Source organism: Notothenia rossii, assembly GCF_949606895.1.
Source record: "Notothenia rossii genome assembly, chromosome: 2".
Taxonomy (NCBI): domain Eukaryota; kingdom Metazoa; phylum Chordata; class Actinopteri; order Perciformes; family Nototheniidae; genus Notothenia; species Notothenia rossii.
The window spans coordinates 32,988,093-33,006,745 of record NC_136904.1 but is presented as its reverse complement, the minus strand read 5'-3'; the positions used below and the strand labels follow the sequence as shown (position 1 = coordinate 33,006,745).

The window sequence follows — 18,653 nt, the reverse complement described above, 5'->3', positions numbered from 1 at the left end:
CCTATCAATTCAATTTTGTGTCACTGTAAGAAAGTGTGCAAAAGTAACAGTGATCTTCTTGTTTTAGCTAAAATATTAACCGACACAAGAACTGCACAGCTCTGGTCGATCTAGGGCTAGGTTGCTTGTAAAGTGGTTGAAAGCCAACCCTAGATTGTTTTCCTGTTTCAGATATTTACTTTTCTCTGCTTGGCGCTGAGCCACGCAATATTTGGATTTTTCCAACATCGTGTCTGCCACTTTCACAGCTCCCTCTTGGATGCTTGGGCACGATCTGGGACCTGGGAAAGTTTTAGAATGTTGCACGACATCCTTTTTTTTTTTATAATCTGATGCCAATTTCATTTCATTTTGCCATTGATTATTTTATTGAATAAGTGTTGACTGAAGTGTACGAACAAGAAAAAAAAGCCAGGGGGGACAATGCAAGCACCTTTCTGAAGAGTCTCTGGCTGCCTCCACCAGCAGAGGTGGGGTAGTAGATGTAGACGTTGTGGTCCTCTGCGCAGACGGGCTTCTCAACAAAAGGCTTTTGAAAAATCTCTCCGTTCACCTCCACGTGGTCTTCTCCCTCAACCAGGTTACACTCTGAAACACATAGAGAAATATCTCTCTGTAAACCAGGAAGACCCTTTTCATCACCCCCTAAAATACACACAGATGACACTCGCCCCCCTGATTGTTTACTCTTGGGCCGTGTGAAGCAGCTCTGCACTCTGAACCACGTGACGCTCATTGGTGCTTTTACAAAAACAGTCATCACATTTAAGGATAAACATCCGAATGCTGGCCAGTCTAAGGGCTTTCACAGTGGAAACACACAGCACTAAAGAATGGTACACTTGCAACTGCTTCACATTTGATACTATATTTATCCACATGCTGAAGTAAAACCATTGCAGTCTTAGATTAATGACCTTGAGATGCTAGAATGAAAGGGGCTGTTTTTCAGAGAGCTTTTTCTGCAGGAGCAAAACGCTTGAAAAATGAAATGAAAAATGGGATACATGTAGTTTGTGCATTCTATTGCGTTTTCCCATGTGATGTGAACTACAAAAAAATACTGACCATCTGGTTTATCTGGGTCGCGGTTCAGCACAGCATAGCGCGGTAAGTCAATCCCTTCCTCTTGCAGGATGCGATACACCTCTCTCCTGTTAAACATTAATTATAACATGAATAAATGAACTATGGGTTTTGTATTCTCCTTCTCTCTTTGCTTTGCCTGGATGACGTTAACCACTCCAGGATGTCCGAGTACCTGTCCTGTATGTAGTACTGCATGTTCAGGTCGTTGAGGAGCAGAGGGTTTCTCAGTTTGGCATAGCTCACCGCCTTATCCAGCGGGAATCCTGGTGAACATGCAGAGAAAAATGATTCAATAAACAATGTCAAATAATATGCGTAGACAGTTATGTGTAATAAGGGAAAAACAATTCTGAGTATTGAGACATAATAAGAGAAAACACTAGACATGCTGTAGACTGGCATTGAGAGAGGGAATGATTCTAAAAAGAATGCTGACATTGTATTACAAGACAGGCAGGCTCTGTTTAGTGTGTAAATGATTGGGCAGTTGATAAGAAGCCCATGTGGTCACACAGACAGCAGTGAATGCTGTATGGTGGTAACGTTCTTTTTTCTGGGCAGAATCTTTGCTGCCACTGCCAAAACAAATAAATCAAATATTTCACCTAAGAAAAATTGTTCCTGGAGGTAACTTTATTTCAATGTGTATAAGGAGATGAAGAAGGTGTGCGAAGGCGTCTGGAGAGATGTGACCCATGACCAGATTATCATCATTTATAAAAATGCAGTGTTGCTTAGATACAGTACCTGTATGTACAGTAACATTGGGCTCAATTACATTTGCTATAATTACTCTTTTAAGTTGTTGTCTAATTGTCCGTTACTTGGATTTAGAAGGCTCCCTCTAATTGAACTCAATGTTTCTGTGAACAATAGAGTCTGCGCTACATAGTGGTATACAGTAATGCATACAATGAATACATACAAAAAGAAGTATCATCTTTCCCACCACAGAAACTTGTGTTCCACACATTTAGCCTGCATCCTACACCTATAGTGGGTACGTGCCCGCCCACTACCAGATACTGCCCGTCATTCCTCTAGTTCACCAGTGGACAGCATTCAGAATATATGACGTACATGCATGTGTAGATTTGTGCTATTTCATATGCTCCAGCTTTGAAATGTGGGCATTGCTATCACATCTGTAGTAAACACACACACACAAATACCCAGAAAAAGTACTATGTTTGCAGACGTGTGTTTGTGTGTCTGGTTTTGTACCCTTGGAGTGGAAAGAGATGAGGCAATCGCACAGAGGCCATTTGTCCACAGGCTCGTTGAGGATGGCCTCCTCTGGGAAGATGACCACGGTGATGAACTCAAACTTGCACAGCCTCTCCAGGATCTGGGTCATGGGCTTAGACTTGGACTTCTTCATCATGCAGCAGATCCCCACCACGATCTGTTGTTCTGGGGGCTGGACGAGGCAGAGAGAGGGAGAGGGAAACATTTCAACACTGTCTGTCTGAGGAAGCAAGAGAGACAATGGCAGCTTTGTCCCATGAATACCCCATCAAACCTCAAGCTGAAGCACTGAAATAGATTTCAGTACAGTCTCCTCTTCAAAGAGAGGAATTTGTTGAAAATTGCCAGTTAACCACGAGAGCTCTCAATTTGAGAGGAGCATTTATATACTTTACAAGGTAAAATGTTAGTGTGATAAAATAAATAAATCATGTTTTTATTGTCTATTTATTGTTAATGCGTGTTTCTGACTGCAGAGGGAAATGATCTCAATCTTACATAAATCATCTCCACTCTTTTTAATGTCATGCATGGTTTTTGTTTTATTAAGGCTTATAATAAATCAGCAACTAAATGAAGGAACACTTGCACTTTGTCAATTGTAAGGCATGGTGTGTGGCATAGAAAAGCCAGCTGCCATATTCAAAAAAATGCAATTGCTATTGAGATTTGTTTGCTATTTAAAAATGCCAGTTTAGTGCAGGGCCAGTGACAGTTTTCTCTGGCCAATCAGTGGTCTAAGTCTATTACCGTCACCTTAAAGTATTGGCTCAGCTTGGAATCATTGTTCAGTGGATTTCAACAAAAAAGAAACCAGTACCAGAAACTGTCCTCCTCTGTTAACTTTATCAAGCTGACTCATTTACCTTAGATGTCCTTGTTAACTAAAAGTGGCCTAATACTAAACAAGTTTGAAATACAACTTATTATTGGTTTCTTACAGTCACATTAAGTGTCTTTGCACTTTAGTACAATCACAACCAGCTTTTCTCAGTCAACCAAGTTTTCTTAAAACCACAATCTGGATAATGGATTAGAGAACCCCTGATATCCCCCGCTAGATTTCTCCTAAATTCTCTGTGTGTACAGTAAACACATGATCTGTTTGGAGTTGTCTTTTGACATATATTCATGTGCATAACAACAAATTGAGAACAAGAAATAATCACCTCCAGTTAGAGCACTTACATTTAAATATTGTAAAATTCATACATTTCTGTGCATTTGTCAAAAACCCGGCAGACATGAACCTTATCTGCTCTTACGGAAGCACAACATTTAGAAATTATTTTTAGTTCATATCAACTGGAAGATGGCAACTCAACTGCCAATGTATTATTCAACAAATATCGGATGATTTTCTGATGAAGTGTCCTCCAACTCATTAGGTAAACATATTATAGTAAAGAGAAGGACAGCATGGTTTGAAAGAGAAAAGACAAATTCTGATTCAATTTATGATTTTTGAAATTGCAATATAATTAACAATATTAGAGGTAATGATAATTGTTCAAACACTCACAGTATCATTGAAAAATATATCAAAATGGTGAAATGGAGGTTTTTTAAAGAGGATTTGGGACTGTGATTTGGGTAATGCACACACCGAGTCTGAGTCTTCGTCGTCCTCATACAGCTCCATGTCTGTCCTCATGCTCTCGTCCAGGACCTCGCTTTCATCCTCCTCGCAGCCCACGAAGAATCTGGGAGCGCCACGCCGGCTCTCGCCCGGGCTGGTGTTCTCTGACATCACAGTCCCCCGCGGCAGCCCTCAGCTTCCCACCGCGCCATCGTTCACCAACACACCGCCAGAGCTGGCCGCCGATGTGGGGCCAGGGGAGAGGGAAGGGTCCTCTCTATGTGGGCTGAACAGCAGAGCCACTGGATGAAGGTGTGTGAGGCAGAGGAGCAGAGTGAGACTGAAAAGAGGGGCTTTCAAAACCTAAAAAGGCTTTGTGAGAAACTATGGCGATGGTCAGTCCTCTGCAATGATAGCGTCACGGAGGTTTCTCATTTAGTATTCAGCAGATTCAAAACCCATTCCATTGGCTTCAGTCTTTAGTGACTTGGAGGCTGCAGCTTATCTGATGACAGTCCTGGCCTCCATTTGTATGAAAGACAGTCCTACGAGAGAAACAAAACATTACAAATGATTCATGCACGTTTTGCTTCAAGTTGTTGATTAATACTTTGGGTTAGTGCACTCATGGATGTTTAAGAAGACCTTGATAATGCATTGGAGGAGGAATTTTCATTCCTATGAAAGTTGCTTGGTTGAAAAATGAAGAAATGAACACACGTTGAGGGTGACTAACATTTAATCGACTAGTTCGGGGCAGCCCTTTCAATAATCATACTCTACATCAAACTGCACACAATTCATGCTTGTTCATTTTTGCATGGGACTTGACAAGCGACTGTCCAATATTGATGTCAAGTGATATTCGCCAAAATGGTCAACAAGAAAAATAAAATATATTTTTAAAAGGTAAAATCCTTTAAATCATTTAAGGATTCATTTATTCTGTTTTTGGAAACACCTTCATGAATAATGTTTAGCATACACTACTACTGTATGTATCTTTGTCATCATGTTTGTCAGACTTCTAACTTGCAACTTGTAGAATGAAAAGGACGATGAATTCTCATCAAGGTTTAACTAATGTAATTATATTGTTCTTTCAATTTTAATGACATGGAAATGATTAAAAACAATGATTAAATCTCAATTAAGAAACACTTTTGTTGCTTTCCAACAGCCTAATTGATACCACGCTGTGTGTGTAATTTTTGCCTTTTAACAACAACAAAAAGAACACATTGTCTGGAACAGCAAATCCAGCCTATATACTATCATTTCAAGATGAACTGTCCGTGTGCTTGAGCAATCATTAACTCCAGCACTTACTCGCCTTTTACACATTTAGCCCTGACGCTGCAGTCTGGAGCAGAAAGCAGCAGGGGCATCTACTCTGATCCAGCCATGGAGACAGGCCAGGCAGCGCATCACATGTCGTACTGTACACAAACAACCACAAAATACTCATTACCCTCTGGCACGCTATGAGACACCCATCTGAACAACAAAACGCTTCCCCATGAGGCACAGCCACTCAAGGGTCAAGGTTGACTCTCTGCAATGGAAAATACTGTTTATGAGCATAAGCAGCCTAGAAGGGGTCCAAAAGAGATAATAAACAAACACGTAACTGTCCAAAGCCTTAGGGACCTCAAGCTGAGGGAACACAAGTTCTGCAAAAGTTCCCTACACAGATTTTGCCTGTTTAATCGAAGGTCGCTGTGACCTTAAAGAAAAAGTACTCCCCTAATTTTCTTGGGATTCACAAATAATAGTAATATTTAGCATCCATGCTAGTATGGTCGCACGATTTGGAAAAAACAAATGTTGTGTTTTCTATAACAGTAAATGAGGTTTTGGGATGTTGGTCAAACACAAACAAGCAATTTAAATGTCACTGTCAACATTTTTTGAAAATATTTGGATAATTAAGTTAGAAAATCAAACCAAGGTCTGTTTAAAGAACCCTGTCTGTGCCACATTTGAATTGTTCTTGAAAAGGTATCTGTCAGGAATAATCTTTGCATTTAAAAATAGTTAGAAGTTATTATGATTGATTGATATTAGTCAGCTCTTTGCACATGCATCAGAAAACAGGAGCCTGTGGCTGTTAAGCATTAGCCTGGTACCCACATACAGAAATTCATTCTGACGCTCACTTTGGCACTCAGTAGATTTCAAATAAACTCCTTCCATGCCTAAGTGGATTAGAGTTTCAGAGCTCGGGTGTAACAGTTAATCTCTTCTATTACACCTACTTACTTACTCACTCAAGCTCTGAGCAAGGCCATGGACCCCGCTCAAGACACTGGGTTCATGTCCTCATTTTTTAATGGGACTCATTTGTGTGCATTTGACATTCTATATTTTTCTTTTATAGACTGCTAATGTGGAGTGAAACACCTGTATTCCCATTATGTCAACTTGGAAAAGCTTGAAAAAGCAGAGCATGCCCTCCGTCAACCCCAAGTTCATCCATTTAAATGTCTTGTTTTATTCAACCAACAGTCTAAAACCCAAAGATGTCTGACTTAAATTGATATAAAAACAGAAATGATAAAAAACTAAGTGGGAATTATTTAAATTTGAGATGGAAACAGAAATGTTTGATGTTCCTCTGGCTCTTAAAAATAGCTTAACAATTCATTCATCATCAAATCACTAAGTAATTCCTTTTTTAGAAATTCTTAATACTTGTTTTTCATTCAAGCGGATACAACAATATGTTAAAACTCCAGTTTACAAGTTAGATGATAAGCTGGAGCCATCGCTGCATTTGCATCATAGACTGGTTTGCATAGTTCCCATCACGTCATCTAACACATAATAATAATAATCACCAGAGTATCTGTAGCTCTATTGCAACACCTAATTCATCAACTTGCTGATTTTCCTCATTTGTTTGCTTATCTTGCCACAACTTCTACCTACCCGACCTTGAAGCAGATGAGTCAGAGGACGGAGGCAGGCTCAGACAGAGAAACTGCCCGGATCTGCTCCAGCCTTTAAACCTGACAGTGCAGCCTGAATCTATGCAGCCTTGTTTAATTGTAGTTTGTAAAGGAGACATAACTTCACATTTCGTGATGGTAATTATTGCTATGATGACACCTAAACGAACTGAAGAGGATAGGAGGTCATTTCTGTGATATCTGACTATTTAAGAAATATAAAAAAAGATCTCATCACAATTATTTTACACCTTAGTGTTTCAGCTCATCAACAAACTGTACATGTTTGACAACTGATGCCTAGAACCGATTAATTCATTCAAAAATATATACTTTTGTAACGAACATTTCTTTCTTATATGGGTTTATTTGCAGTTTATTTTCTCAAAAAAAATCAATTGGTCTATATAATGTTTATTGTTACAGAAAACGTATTGGTAATGCCTCGTTTCCCGGTCCAACAGTCCTAAACATAATCGTCTTAGAATCGCAGTACAAAGAGAAGCAGAACATCCTAATGAATTAAAAGCTTGTAAAAAAGGGATGGTGAATTGCTAATTAACAGGCTTAGAACAATCTACATATGTATAAAATCTTTGCTTAGGACCTGCAGTACAGTAAGCATGTGCTTTTTATTACGATACTTCTGAAAAGAAAGTTGTTGCACCTGATGTCCCGACTGACAGGTTTAATTGCATGCATTTATTACAAGACGTGATGGTAAATTGAACTAAAAATACCCAGGTGCCTGCAGGATGGTTAACGTCAACCTATACCACAGACTGTAGTTGTTACCGTTACATCGCTACATTAGAGCAATTGGCCCATTATGTGCAATTATATAAGTTATCAGATGGATGATACAAAAGGCACACGTAGATTTGTTGGAACGTTAGCCTGACCAAAATAATAAAGAAAATGTAATGGGAATATTCGTGTACAAAAAACAATAATAACTGCACACCACAGTTAGTCAAACTCAATAATAACGTTATTTGGTGTTAGCTCTTGTTCATGTTAATGTTAGCAGTGCGAAACACATTTAGCAAACAGTGGCTAATGTTAGCATTGAGCTAAGTAGTACCCCGAACGGTCGGCAATGTAAACAAGTATTCAAGTGACATTTTGACCACATTTGAAGCAAATAACCAATGTCTGTGGAATAAATAATGTAAACGCTAAGGAGTATAAGCGTGTACACATTATTTCTTTAACAAGCGAGTGACATTAAATAATGAACTCACAGTGTGGCTGGGAGGTTTGCATCGCTGCCACTAGCTCGCTTCCTTTACTCTTGACAGTTTGCATGTTAAACCAATCTTATTTTCTCCAGATTGACGCAATGTTGAGTGATGTTTGATACAACCAATGGGAGAAAAGGATGACTAAATGAAGGCGTAACTGCAAACCAGAAAAAACACATGGGCCAATAAGCAACGACCAAAGTCTCACCGCACGAGGAACATTTCCCGAGTAGAAGAGGAGCATTAGCGGCCTCTAGTGTTAAAAGTGACACAATAATCAGTTTTAATATAAAGTGTGAAGGAATAACTTCTTCAGTCTCCACTAAAACTCATAAACAAGCATTTTATTCAAACACAACAGTGTTTTGTTTACTTAACTCAATTACCTATATAACTATACTATAATTGTATTATTTACGTTATTTTGCAAATATAGATATAATCAAAACATGTATATAAAATAAACATGATGTATTATTCAGATTAATATACATTTGTTTTAACCCTTTTTTTAACTTTACGCAAAATCTCAAACACCCATAAAGTAATTCAAATAAGATTGAACTTTAACAGCCACAACAATAAAGTGATTAGTGCCTGGTGGAATGTAATAAAGTACATTTACTCAAATACTACTTCTTGAGGTACTTAATTTGTTCTTCAGTGTTTTAACTCTATGCTTCTTTATTTTTCTACTCCACTACATTTTCGTATTCAATATTTAACTTTTTTCTCCACTACATTTATCTGGCAGCTTTAGTTACTTTACAAAATCAGGCTATTAGCTATTACTAAATATGAGTCAACTTGTAAATAAACAAATTCTTGTGTACTCATAACTTAAGATACCCATCAGCAATATGCAAAGTGCTTTAAATCAGCTCCACTGTTAAAGAGCTGTGATGAACATTAAGAGATCAATAATCATAACCCAGCCATTTTATATGATCCTGAAATGAGTCTTTACACATAAGAAATATTGTGACTTTTGGTACTTGCGGTATATTTTGGTGAAAACACTTCTGTATTTTATTACAATAAGTATGATTTTGAATGCACAAGTTTAAGATGTTACTACTAATATATAATTATTGGTAGTTTGCTATATATTGCCATATATATTCATTGTCCTAAGTGTTTTAGTTGTTTAGCTTTTAAGGTTCTTTGTATATTTCAATTTGGTGTTAATACTTGTCTTTATTACTCTTTTTTAATGCTAAATAGTTTCTTAAAAATACCTATTTTTATTATCTTTATATTCTTGACCTACTATTGCAACTTATTTTCTTAGATGTCTATGTTCGCAACACCAGACATCAAAGCTAATTCCTTGTATGTGTAAACATGCCTGGCAATAAACTTGATTCTGATTCTAGAATCAGAATAGTATTTTTCGTTAAACATTTATTTCTGAAGCTAACACTTTTTAAAACTTTTTTCCTTGGAATTACTTAAATCCAATAACTTCTTATGCCATATTACCAGAAAAAAAAAAAAACAGCAAACATTGCCTTTGCTTGAAAGCATTTGCAGCAACTATGACCCTTTCTGGTGGTATACTTCCATGATTTTAAGGTTTTGCATAAATCCAACAACAGGAGTTTGTTCCTTCTCAAACTCAGCATTTTTTAATAGGTGACCCTCCCCTGCTTCAACAGAGAGTCAGCAGAGCAAACTAATGTGGATGTAAGGCCAACATTGACGTCAGCGCCTCTGAGCTTGACATACCTGTGTGCAGGCCAGATGTGGTCATAGTGGGCCGCAATGCTGTTTATGAAAAGATCATTTTATAAACAGCTAAGTGCTAAACAAGGCTCTTCTATAATGCACTTAACACGGCGCAGAGAGGGTGCACCCACTTGGACAAATATTGCCAGTATATAAGTGAACATGCCTTGTCCCTGTTGGTTTTCAAACATGTTTTTTGTGCTGCATCACCTCAGTTTACATACACTTTTAAATATAGTTTAGATTGTCAGATTTTCTGCCAGATTTATCTTAACTATCCCCGTCTTCTCCTTGCAGCTCCTGCCACAAAGAGCCTCTGTGAGGAGGGGGACCTCTGCTGCCCTCCACCCTCATATGGCCTCCATTAGCCAAAGTCAGGGGTGGTACGCTCTCTGTGACTTACAGCAGCAGGTCACACTGGGACAAGGAGGCTCATTATGAATGCAGTTTTCCAGACTCTGGTCTCTGGGCCCCTGCAAGACCTGGGTGGGTTTATACCACACATTTGTTTCTAAAACTGCCCATCTCATAAATGTGAGCACAGTCACGTGGAGCAGGCAACCACTTAGCTTGTATATGGTGAGGTGTGGCATGTGGACATTTCCCCATAAGGGTCAAGTAAGTGCTTCATATCGTTCTCCTTCATACAGTATCTGCACTTCTGTTTAACAGTCACGGTTGGTTATGATATTAAAGTAAAGTCTGTTGATATTTCATAGTTTCTGCATCATCAACAATTATTAGAGAAATCAGGAGCAATAATAAAAGTATTTCTTTCAGTTTAATTTCTACAAACAAACCCACCCAGAGAGGGTGTCAATTATAACCAATAAACTCCATTTATCAAGGGGCTACAGTGGCTTTAAGTTAGTTTAACACTACATGTGAACATGTCCTGTGAAATGCACAGCACAGTGTGTTTGGTGTCAGAAAGCCATATAAAGCATGTCAAAGACTTCTTTCAGAGGGTGAAGGCACGTGCAACACCCCTGCAGTTATGTGAGAAATGCAGCGTTTAATGACTTTGGGTATCGAGTAAATGCAGGCAGGCAGCGGCCTGGTGGATGTTGTCTTTTATCAGCTGTGTTTTCCAGGTCTGCTCAGTGAGAAGAACGTCTGCTCTATTCACAGCCTGAGAGAAGCAGTGTTCTGTCAGAAACAGGTCCACAGATATAGATGTACTCATCCTCACTTTGACTGAGAAACGTAGACATCCATGAACACGCACAGACATAAAGCGGTCATACTGTAACTTTCCTCTCAGGGGCTTTCATGAACCATTGATGAGACATATGGGACATAAAAACTAGTTTGGGAGAACAAACAAGAAGTTATTGGTGATTACATTAAAAACAATATATTTTTTCTACAAGCCTTAACTAACCCAGTGCATAGACTGACTCAATCATAAAAAATTGTTTTCATATTTGCAAAAAAACGTCCATTACTCATAATGGACATAAAACGTCCTGTCCCTTTTGTGGTTATTACAAATTTAAAAAAAGGTTGCTTTTCATGCACTTGCCTGTAAACACAATCCAGGAAGCAATTACGTTTCCCTTAAAAAGTACTTAAGGCAGACAGGGATCAATCTGTTAGGTTTAAAGATTGTGCATCCAGAAAAAAAAGATGTACCAAAGGTGTGCCCCAATCAACCATTCAACATTGCTATCCCTATAGGCCACTAATGCAACTAAAAAAGGGCGCCTTTAGGAAGCTGAATTGTAACGTGAATGCTTTTACAGTTGAACTCATAAAGAACATGGCCTGAGTACAGCATTGCAGATTAGTTTCTCTCTATTTTAATGTTGTTTAATGTGATTGAACATTCCTGGTTTACAGTTTGAACTTTGTGTCCCATCTGTATCTCCTCAGTCAAGGTATAGCTTTGTAAGTATTTGTTTTTACTCTTAAATATGATCCCATAAAATCCTAGATCCTTCCAAACCTACAAAACGTGTTTTCCAGATTAAATTAGATTGCAAGTTAGTCCTGTTTTATATGTCATGCTGAATTTGTACAGAAGACGAGCTGTGGATATTGAAACAGTGTATAGCAAGAGCCGGTTTACAGCAGGAAGGCTTGTTCCTCATCATCTGTACAAGCTCAAGCTGCAGACTATTTTTTGTTCTGCAGGTATAGAGCAGCCATTCATGTAAGGCAAGAAAAAATAAACACCCAGTGCTTTCAACAAATGTTCTCCTGAGAGGTTTCTAACAAAATCCTTTCAGCAACGGAGAGCAGACTTCCCGACTGCAGGGAAACTTCTTGGTCAGTTTTTTTTCTCAAATGGTAGTTACAAGAAGCCCATAAGCTCTGAATAGCCATTTATACACCTGACAGAACAATGAACACTGACACACCCCCAGGCAAAGGAACAAATGGGCTTCTCTCAATTAAAAATACATCAAGATTGTTTCATGACATTCATTCTATTTTTTGTCTTTGACCTGATTAAGACATACACATATACAACCTTAAACAATTTCATACAATTTGAAATATATTTCTTAAAATGTATTTTATACTTATTGCTTGACCTTGTTTGAATCAAGTGGCAACCTCCTGGCCTAAAAAGTGAAGCCAATACGGAAGTGCCTTATGTTGCATTATCTCTATTGGCCAACAGGGGGAGGCTCTACTGAAAAGATGTCAGATCATTATAGAGGTCAATAAGGAAAGGATCCAACTCTGTCTTAATCTATAACTTAAAACCAGTTAAGCCTGTTTTTCAGGTCTCAGGCTCGAAAATGACATTCCCAGAACAAATGACTATATCTTCACTTCTAAAAGGGGTAAATTAATAATCTTTTTTCTCAAAGCAATGATACACCTGTGAGATGGATGCAGAAAAGTCAGAATCAATATAGATCTTTTTATTTTAAAGTAAATTCAGATTTAACATAGTCAAAAAATGTAAATGATAGTGTCCATCCAACCACGTGAAAACCAACCTTGAATCATGGGATCGGAGACTAAAAGCTTTAGGAATCCAAACTACAAATAAGTACCCTGTATCAAGATTGATGCAAAACAAGTGAAATTTTACCTTTTTAGAGAGGTTTAGCATTTGGGTGTATTTGCCATATCTCTGGAACCCTAGGTCGATGTTGATGATTGACACCTCCTTTTAACCGTTAGAGCCAATATAATCGAGGGGAAGTTCCTCAAATCCATCAAAACATTACCCATTGGTGAATGAGTGATACGTAGCCAGAATGCCCAAAACCGGAAGCTGTCATACACTCTCGTAGCAGCTAATATGAAATCTCTGTTATTGACATAAATATGAAGATAAATTATCAGTAATAATTTCAAAGTGACACAGACACATTGGATTAACCTATGGATTAACCTTCAGCAGCATTTTTATTGCTTTAATGCCATTGAACACAACTTTTGATCAGCAACGGTAAGACTTATTTTCCGTGTTGGTCCTGTAAAGCTACGTTGTGTGTTGTCTGGGTTTGCTTCCCCTGCCGCGAGTTTTGACCGCTCAGTGATGATACTTATACCCCTAGAATCCGTGTAATCTCAGTTTGCTAGCTGATATCTTGTTGTGCAGATCCGATAAGTAATAAGGGATCTCTACCGTGAGTTCTTGCTAAGTGCGTTAGCATTGCTTACCGCTCAGGGCTAATTCAGAGGCTTGGTATGACCCTTGTGTTTCGTTTAGCTAAAAATTGTTAATATTGTCTGATAGCTGAGTTTCTTCCCGTTAAGTGGGTATGACACAATTATAGTTTGTTAAATGTTAAGAAGCCCTCAGACGCTGTTTCTTGCCAGATGTTGCGTTTTGCCCCCGGTACCGGGGGCATGGGGCTTAACTGGCTTTAGTAAACATTTTGCTCTTGAGTGTTTGGTCTCAAACCACAGATGTAAGTCTACTGTAATACAGCATAATGTTTAATATGAAAATTCTAGTCATCATTTAGAATAAAACTTACGATAAAACCGTGTATGATTTAAGGCGAGGCTACCTTGTGTGACTACGTTCACTTGTTGTTTACAGACTATGATTTAAACTGACAACATGTTGAATTGCTTTTTTTTGTCTTTAAATGAGTGCAAGTCTATTTCATATTTGTGAAATATAATTGAACAGATGAAGGAAAATGTGTACCAGTCACATTGGATATTAAATATAGAGCTGGATTCAGGACATGGATAGCTTAGCTTAGCATAAGAACTTAAAGCTATTATAATTTAAAAAGAAAATCAATGCATTCTTCAGATGGTGTTTAATCCTGAAAATGCAGTAAATAAATGACAGTTAAGAAAAAGGCAGCAACAAAGACTTTTAACTCAAGACTAAAAGCAAACAACCATCTTTACTAACTTAAAGTGTCATCGATACATCACTGTTGGCCTCTTCAGTTCCAACTGTTATTACTGATTACAACATAAAGACTACACATGAATGACTTACATTTCACCGTTATTCTGACGTCGTTGTAAGACCTTGTTGACAAGTTGCTAAGGTGGAGCCTGAGTGAACAAATGTTCAGTTAGTTTAATGATTTAGTAATTACTCCGACAAAGTCCAGTATAAATAGCGCACTTTGTGGCCACACCTTGACTAAAAAACTCCAGACAAATATAACTAAAGTGGAAAAATGTAAGCACTGCATAGAATGTGTGGGACAACTGCTGACTCTGTTAGGATTATGTTTTAAACAGGACCCAGGCGCAGGCAATGACTGAAGATGTTTAAATGGTTTATTGTTTCGGAGACTCAGGCAGGTTTGGTGATTATGGAGGTCCGGAGTGGAGGTAGGCAGTGAGAGGCTGGACTGATTACCAGGCAGGCAGGTAGGATGCAGGAAGAAGCAGGCAGGTTGGCTGGAAGCTCTGGTGGATGATGGCCGAGGGATTGCACTGGAAACACAAGAGAAACTAGTTACAAAGAGTACGGATTTACACGCAGACAGGATAACTGAATGGGCAGCCAGGAGGATGTAATACCACTGGTGTAGAAAACAATCTGGCGGTGAGTTGCTGGGAGACTGGAGTAGATAAGCTGTGTCCTGATTAGATGAGGGACAGCTGAGTCGGACGGCCAGGTGAGAGCAATCAGGCTGCTGCCTGCAAGGGACACCACACCCTCTCCACACACACACACACACAGGGGAACAAACAGGGACACAGTTTGGACTGTGACAGTACCCCCCCCTCAACGGGAGCCTCCAGGCAAACCACCAGGCTTATCTGGGTGGTCCCTGCGAAAGTCCCGAATGAGAGAGGGACATAGAATGAGCTTGCGGGACACCCAGCTCCTCTCCTCAGGACCATAACCCTCCCAATCAACCAGATACTGGTACCCACGGCCCCGGCGGCGAATGTCCAACAGCCGTCGGACCGTGTAGGTCGGGTGGTCATCAATAACAAGGGTGGGTGGAGGGGAGATGGCTGGAGGGCACAAAGGGCTGGACAACACTGGTTTCAACTGGGACACATGAAAGGTTGGGTGAATTCTCATGGAGGGAGGCAGCTTGAGTCTAACAGCAGATGGATTGATTATGCGCTCGATCACATAGGGACCAATGAAGCGTGGTTTCAACTTCTTAGACTTAGCTTGTAAAGAAATATTCTTTGAAGAAAGCCAAACTTTCTGACCTGGTTGGAACTGGGGAGCTGCGGTCCGGTAGCGGTTTGCAATATGCCGATTGCGTTCATCGGAGCGGAGAAGGGCAGAGCGGGCATCCTTCCAAATCCTACGACCACGACGGAGATGGGCTTGGACAGAGGGAACTGCGATCTCATCCTCTTGGGCTGGGAACAAAGGGGGTTGATATCCAAGAGAACATTCAAATGGGGACATACCGGTAGCAGCACTAGACAGTGAGTTATGAGCGTATTCAATCCAGGGCAGATGTAAGCTCCAGGAGGTGGGATTCCGGGAGGTGACACAGCGAAGTGCAGCTTCAAGGTCCTGATTGGCTCTTTCGGCCTGCCCGTTAGTCTGAGGATGATAGCCTGAGGAGAGACTGACAGATGCTCCAAGTGCTCGACAGAATGCTTTCCATACCTGAGATATGAACTGTGGCCCTCTGTCGGAAACAATGTCTGTTGGAATGCCATGGAGCCGGACAACATGATTGACCAGGAGGTCAGCAGTTCCAGAGGCTGTGGGGAGTTTAGGAAGAGGCACAAAATGAACTGCTTTGGAAAAGCGATCAACAATAGTGAGAATGGTTGAGTTACCCTGTGAAACCGGGAGGCCGGTAAAAAGATCTAGGCCGATGTGACACCAGGGACGACTAGGGACTGGGAGAGGCTGGAGTAGACCGATAGGAGCCTGGTGTGAAGACTTGCTACGGGCGCAAATCGTGCAGGCCAGCACAAAGGCTCGAGAGTCCGCTTCCATAGAAGGCCACCAGAAGTGTCGTCTCAGGAGGGATAGGGTCCGACTCACACCCGGGTGGCAGGCAAAGCGGGAAGCATGGGTCCATAGGAGAACCTGTGAGCGGACAGAGTCAGGTACAAACAAACGGTTAGCTGGACCCTTTCCTGGATCTGGATGGTCTCTCTGTGCCTTCCTAACTGAGTTCACAATCTCCCATGTTACAGCGCCCACCACTCTGGTAGCGGGGATTATGGTGTCAGGAGCTATGGGATCCTGATCCACTGCAAACTGCCGGGACAATGCATCAGGTTTAAGGTTTCTAGAACCAGGTCGGTAGGTAAGGGTGAAGTTGAACCTCCCAAAAAACAATGCCCAGCGTGCCTGACGGGAGTTTAGTCGTTTGGCAGTTTGTATGTAGACCAGGTTCCTGTGGTCTGTCCACACAATGAATGGATGTTCAGAGCCTTCCAGCCAGTGCCTCCATTCTTCCAGCGCAAGCTTAACAGCAAGCAGCTCCCTGTTGCCAACATCATAGTTGCGCTCAGGGGTTGTCAGTCGTCGGGAAAAAAAAGCACAAGGGTGAAGCTTTTGGTCGGAGACTGAGCGTTGTGATAGAACCGCCCCCACACCGGTGTTGGATGCATCAACCTCAACAATAAACTGAAGAGATGAGTCAGGGTTCATAAGAATAGGAGCCGAGGTGAAACGTCTCTTCAGCTCAGAGAAGGCAGCCTCAGCCTGAGTAGTCCACAAGAAGGGGATTGCTGGGGAGGTGAGTTGGTTGAGAGGACCGGCAACACGACTTTAGTCTCTGATGAACCGGCGATAGAAATTTGCAAAGCCCAAGAAACGTTGGAGCTGCTTCCTGGTGGAAGGCTTGGGCCATTGTGCCACTGCTTGTACCTTCTCTGGGTCTGTTCTCAGCTGACCTTGCTCAATGATGTAGCCCAGGAAATCCGCTGAATCCACGTGAAATTTGCATTTCTCTACTTTGACAAACAGCAGTGTGGCTTCAAGAGGCTTGCGGGTCTGGGGGGTTGAGGAAGAAACAGCCTTGCTCACCAGTATCCCCACCTTTACTGGCGAGCACCCTCTTTTGGGCGCTGGGGGCATGTGTCCACGAGATGACCGGAGTGAGCACAGTAGACACAAAGTCCCTCTCTCATTCTCCGGAGACGTTCTTGGGGAGTGAGTCGAGCTCTGCCTAGCTGCATCGGTTCCTCTGAAGACAGGAGAGGAGAAAAGACTTCAGATGGAGCACTAGGACTTGGAAAAGTCTCCGACCTGAATCTTGCGAGAGGAGACGAGACAGGGCGAGAGGGGAGTGACCCAGGAGATCGACTGGCTCTTTCCCTACGGCGCTCCCTAAGGCGGTTATCCAGTCTTATGGCTAGGGAGACCAACTCATCCAAGTTAGCTGATTCGTCCCTGACTGCTAACTCATCTTCAACAGAATCAGTTAGCCCGGTTTGAAAAACCCCTTGAAGCGCTGTGTCATTCCACCCCGCCTCTGCCGATAAGGTCTTAAATTCCACTGAGTATTCGGGTACACTACGGGAGCCCTGTCGCAGTGAGAGGAGGCGTTTAGTAGCGTCCCTACCGCTGACGGGGTGGTGGAAAACTTTCTTCATTTCTTCTGTAAACTCTGGATAAGAATAACAGAGGTTGGACTGACTCTCCCATACAGCTGATGCCCAGGCTAGGGCGCTACCTGTAAGTAAACCTATCATATAACAAATCTTAGCTCTGTCATTAGCATAAGTAGACGGCTGCTGCTCAAACACAAGAGAACACTGCATTAAGAAAGAGTTACATGTCCCTAAGACACCTGCGTACCGCTCTGGAGTGGGAATGTTTGGCTCACCTGAAGGGAGAGCGGGCTGGGCTGGAACCTGTGCTAAGGGAGCTGGATCCTCCGGAGCAGGCGGAGCAAGATGAGTTGAAACCAGGTTGAGGTGATGTCCCATCTGTGCTACATTGTCGGCTAGTGATGCGAGGTTATCCATAACCTCTCTGAGCATCTGGTCATGCCGGCCCACGAGGACGCCTTGGTTGGAGAGAGCCTCACGAATTGGGTCCGGGCCTGCTGGGTCCATGGTGGCCAGATTGTTCTGTTAGGATTATGTTTTAAACAGGACCCAGGCGCAGGCAATGACTGAAGATGTTTAAATGGTTTATTGTTTCGGAGACTCAGGCAGGTTTGGTGATTATGGAGGTCCGGAGTGGAGGTAGGCAGTGAGAGGCTGGACTGATTACCAGGCAGGCAGGTAGGATGCAGGAAGAAGCAGGCAGGTTGGCTGGAAGCTCTGGTGGATGATGGCCGAGGGATTGCACTGGAAACACAAGAGAAACTAGTTACAAAGAGTACGGATTTACACGCAGACAGGATAACTGAATGGGCAGCCAGGAGGATGTAATACCACTGGTGTAGAAAACAATCTGGCGGTGAGTTGCTGGGAGACTGGAGT

General features: G+C 41.3%; 1 protein-coding gene across 13 annotated transcripts in view; it reads right to left on the bottom strand.

Annotated features, from left to right (window-relative positions):
• Positions 1–8,226, bottom strand: part of ppip5k1a (diphosphoinositol pentakisphosphate kinase 1a) — a 36,610-nt gene extending 28,384 nt beyond the window's left edge. For 11 of the 13 annotated variants that reach the window (XM_079662416.1, XM_079662425.1, XM_079662421.1 and 8 more), the window contains exons 1-6: positions 8,112–8,226; positions 3,860–4,461; positions 2,314–2,509; positions 1,262–1,352; positions 1,069–1,154; positions 434–588 (exon numbers count right to left, since the gene is read on the bottom strand). In XM_079662416.1, the coding sequence (XP_079518542.1) occupies positions 434–588; positions 1,069–1,154; positions 1,262–1,352; positions 2,314–2,509; positions 3,860–4,087 (756 nt within the window). In that variant the 5' untranslated portion in view covers positions 4,088–4,461; positions 8,112–8,226. The remainder of the gene's footprint in view (positions 1–433; positions 589–1,068; positions 1,155–1,261; positions 1,353–2,313; positions 2,510–3,859; positions 4,462–8,111) is intronic. The other 2 variants (XM_079662422.1, XM_079662417.1) reach the window with 1 other exon arrangement.
• Between the last annotated feature and the right edge of the window lie 10,427 nt (positions 8,227–18,653).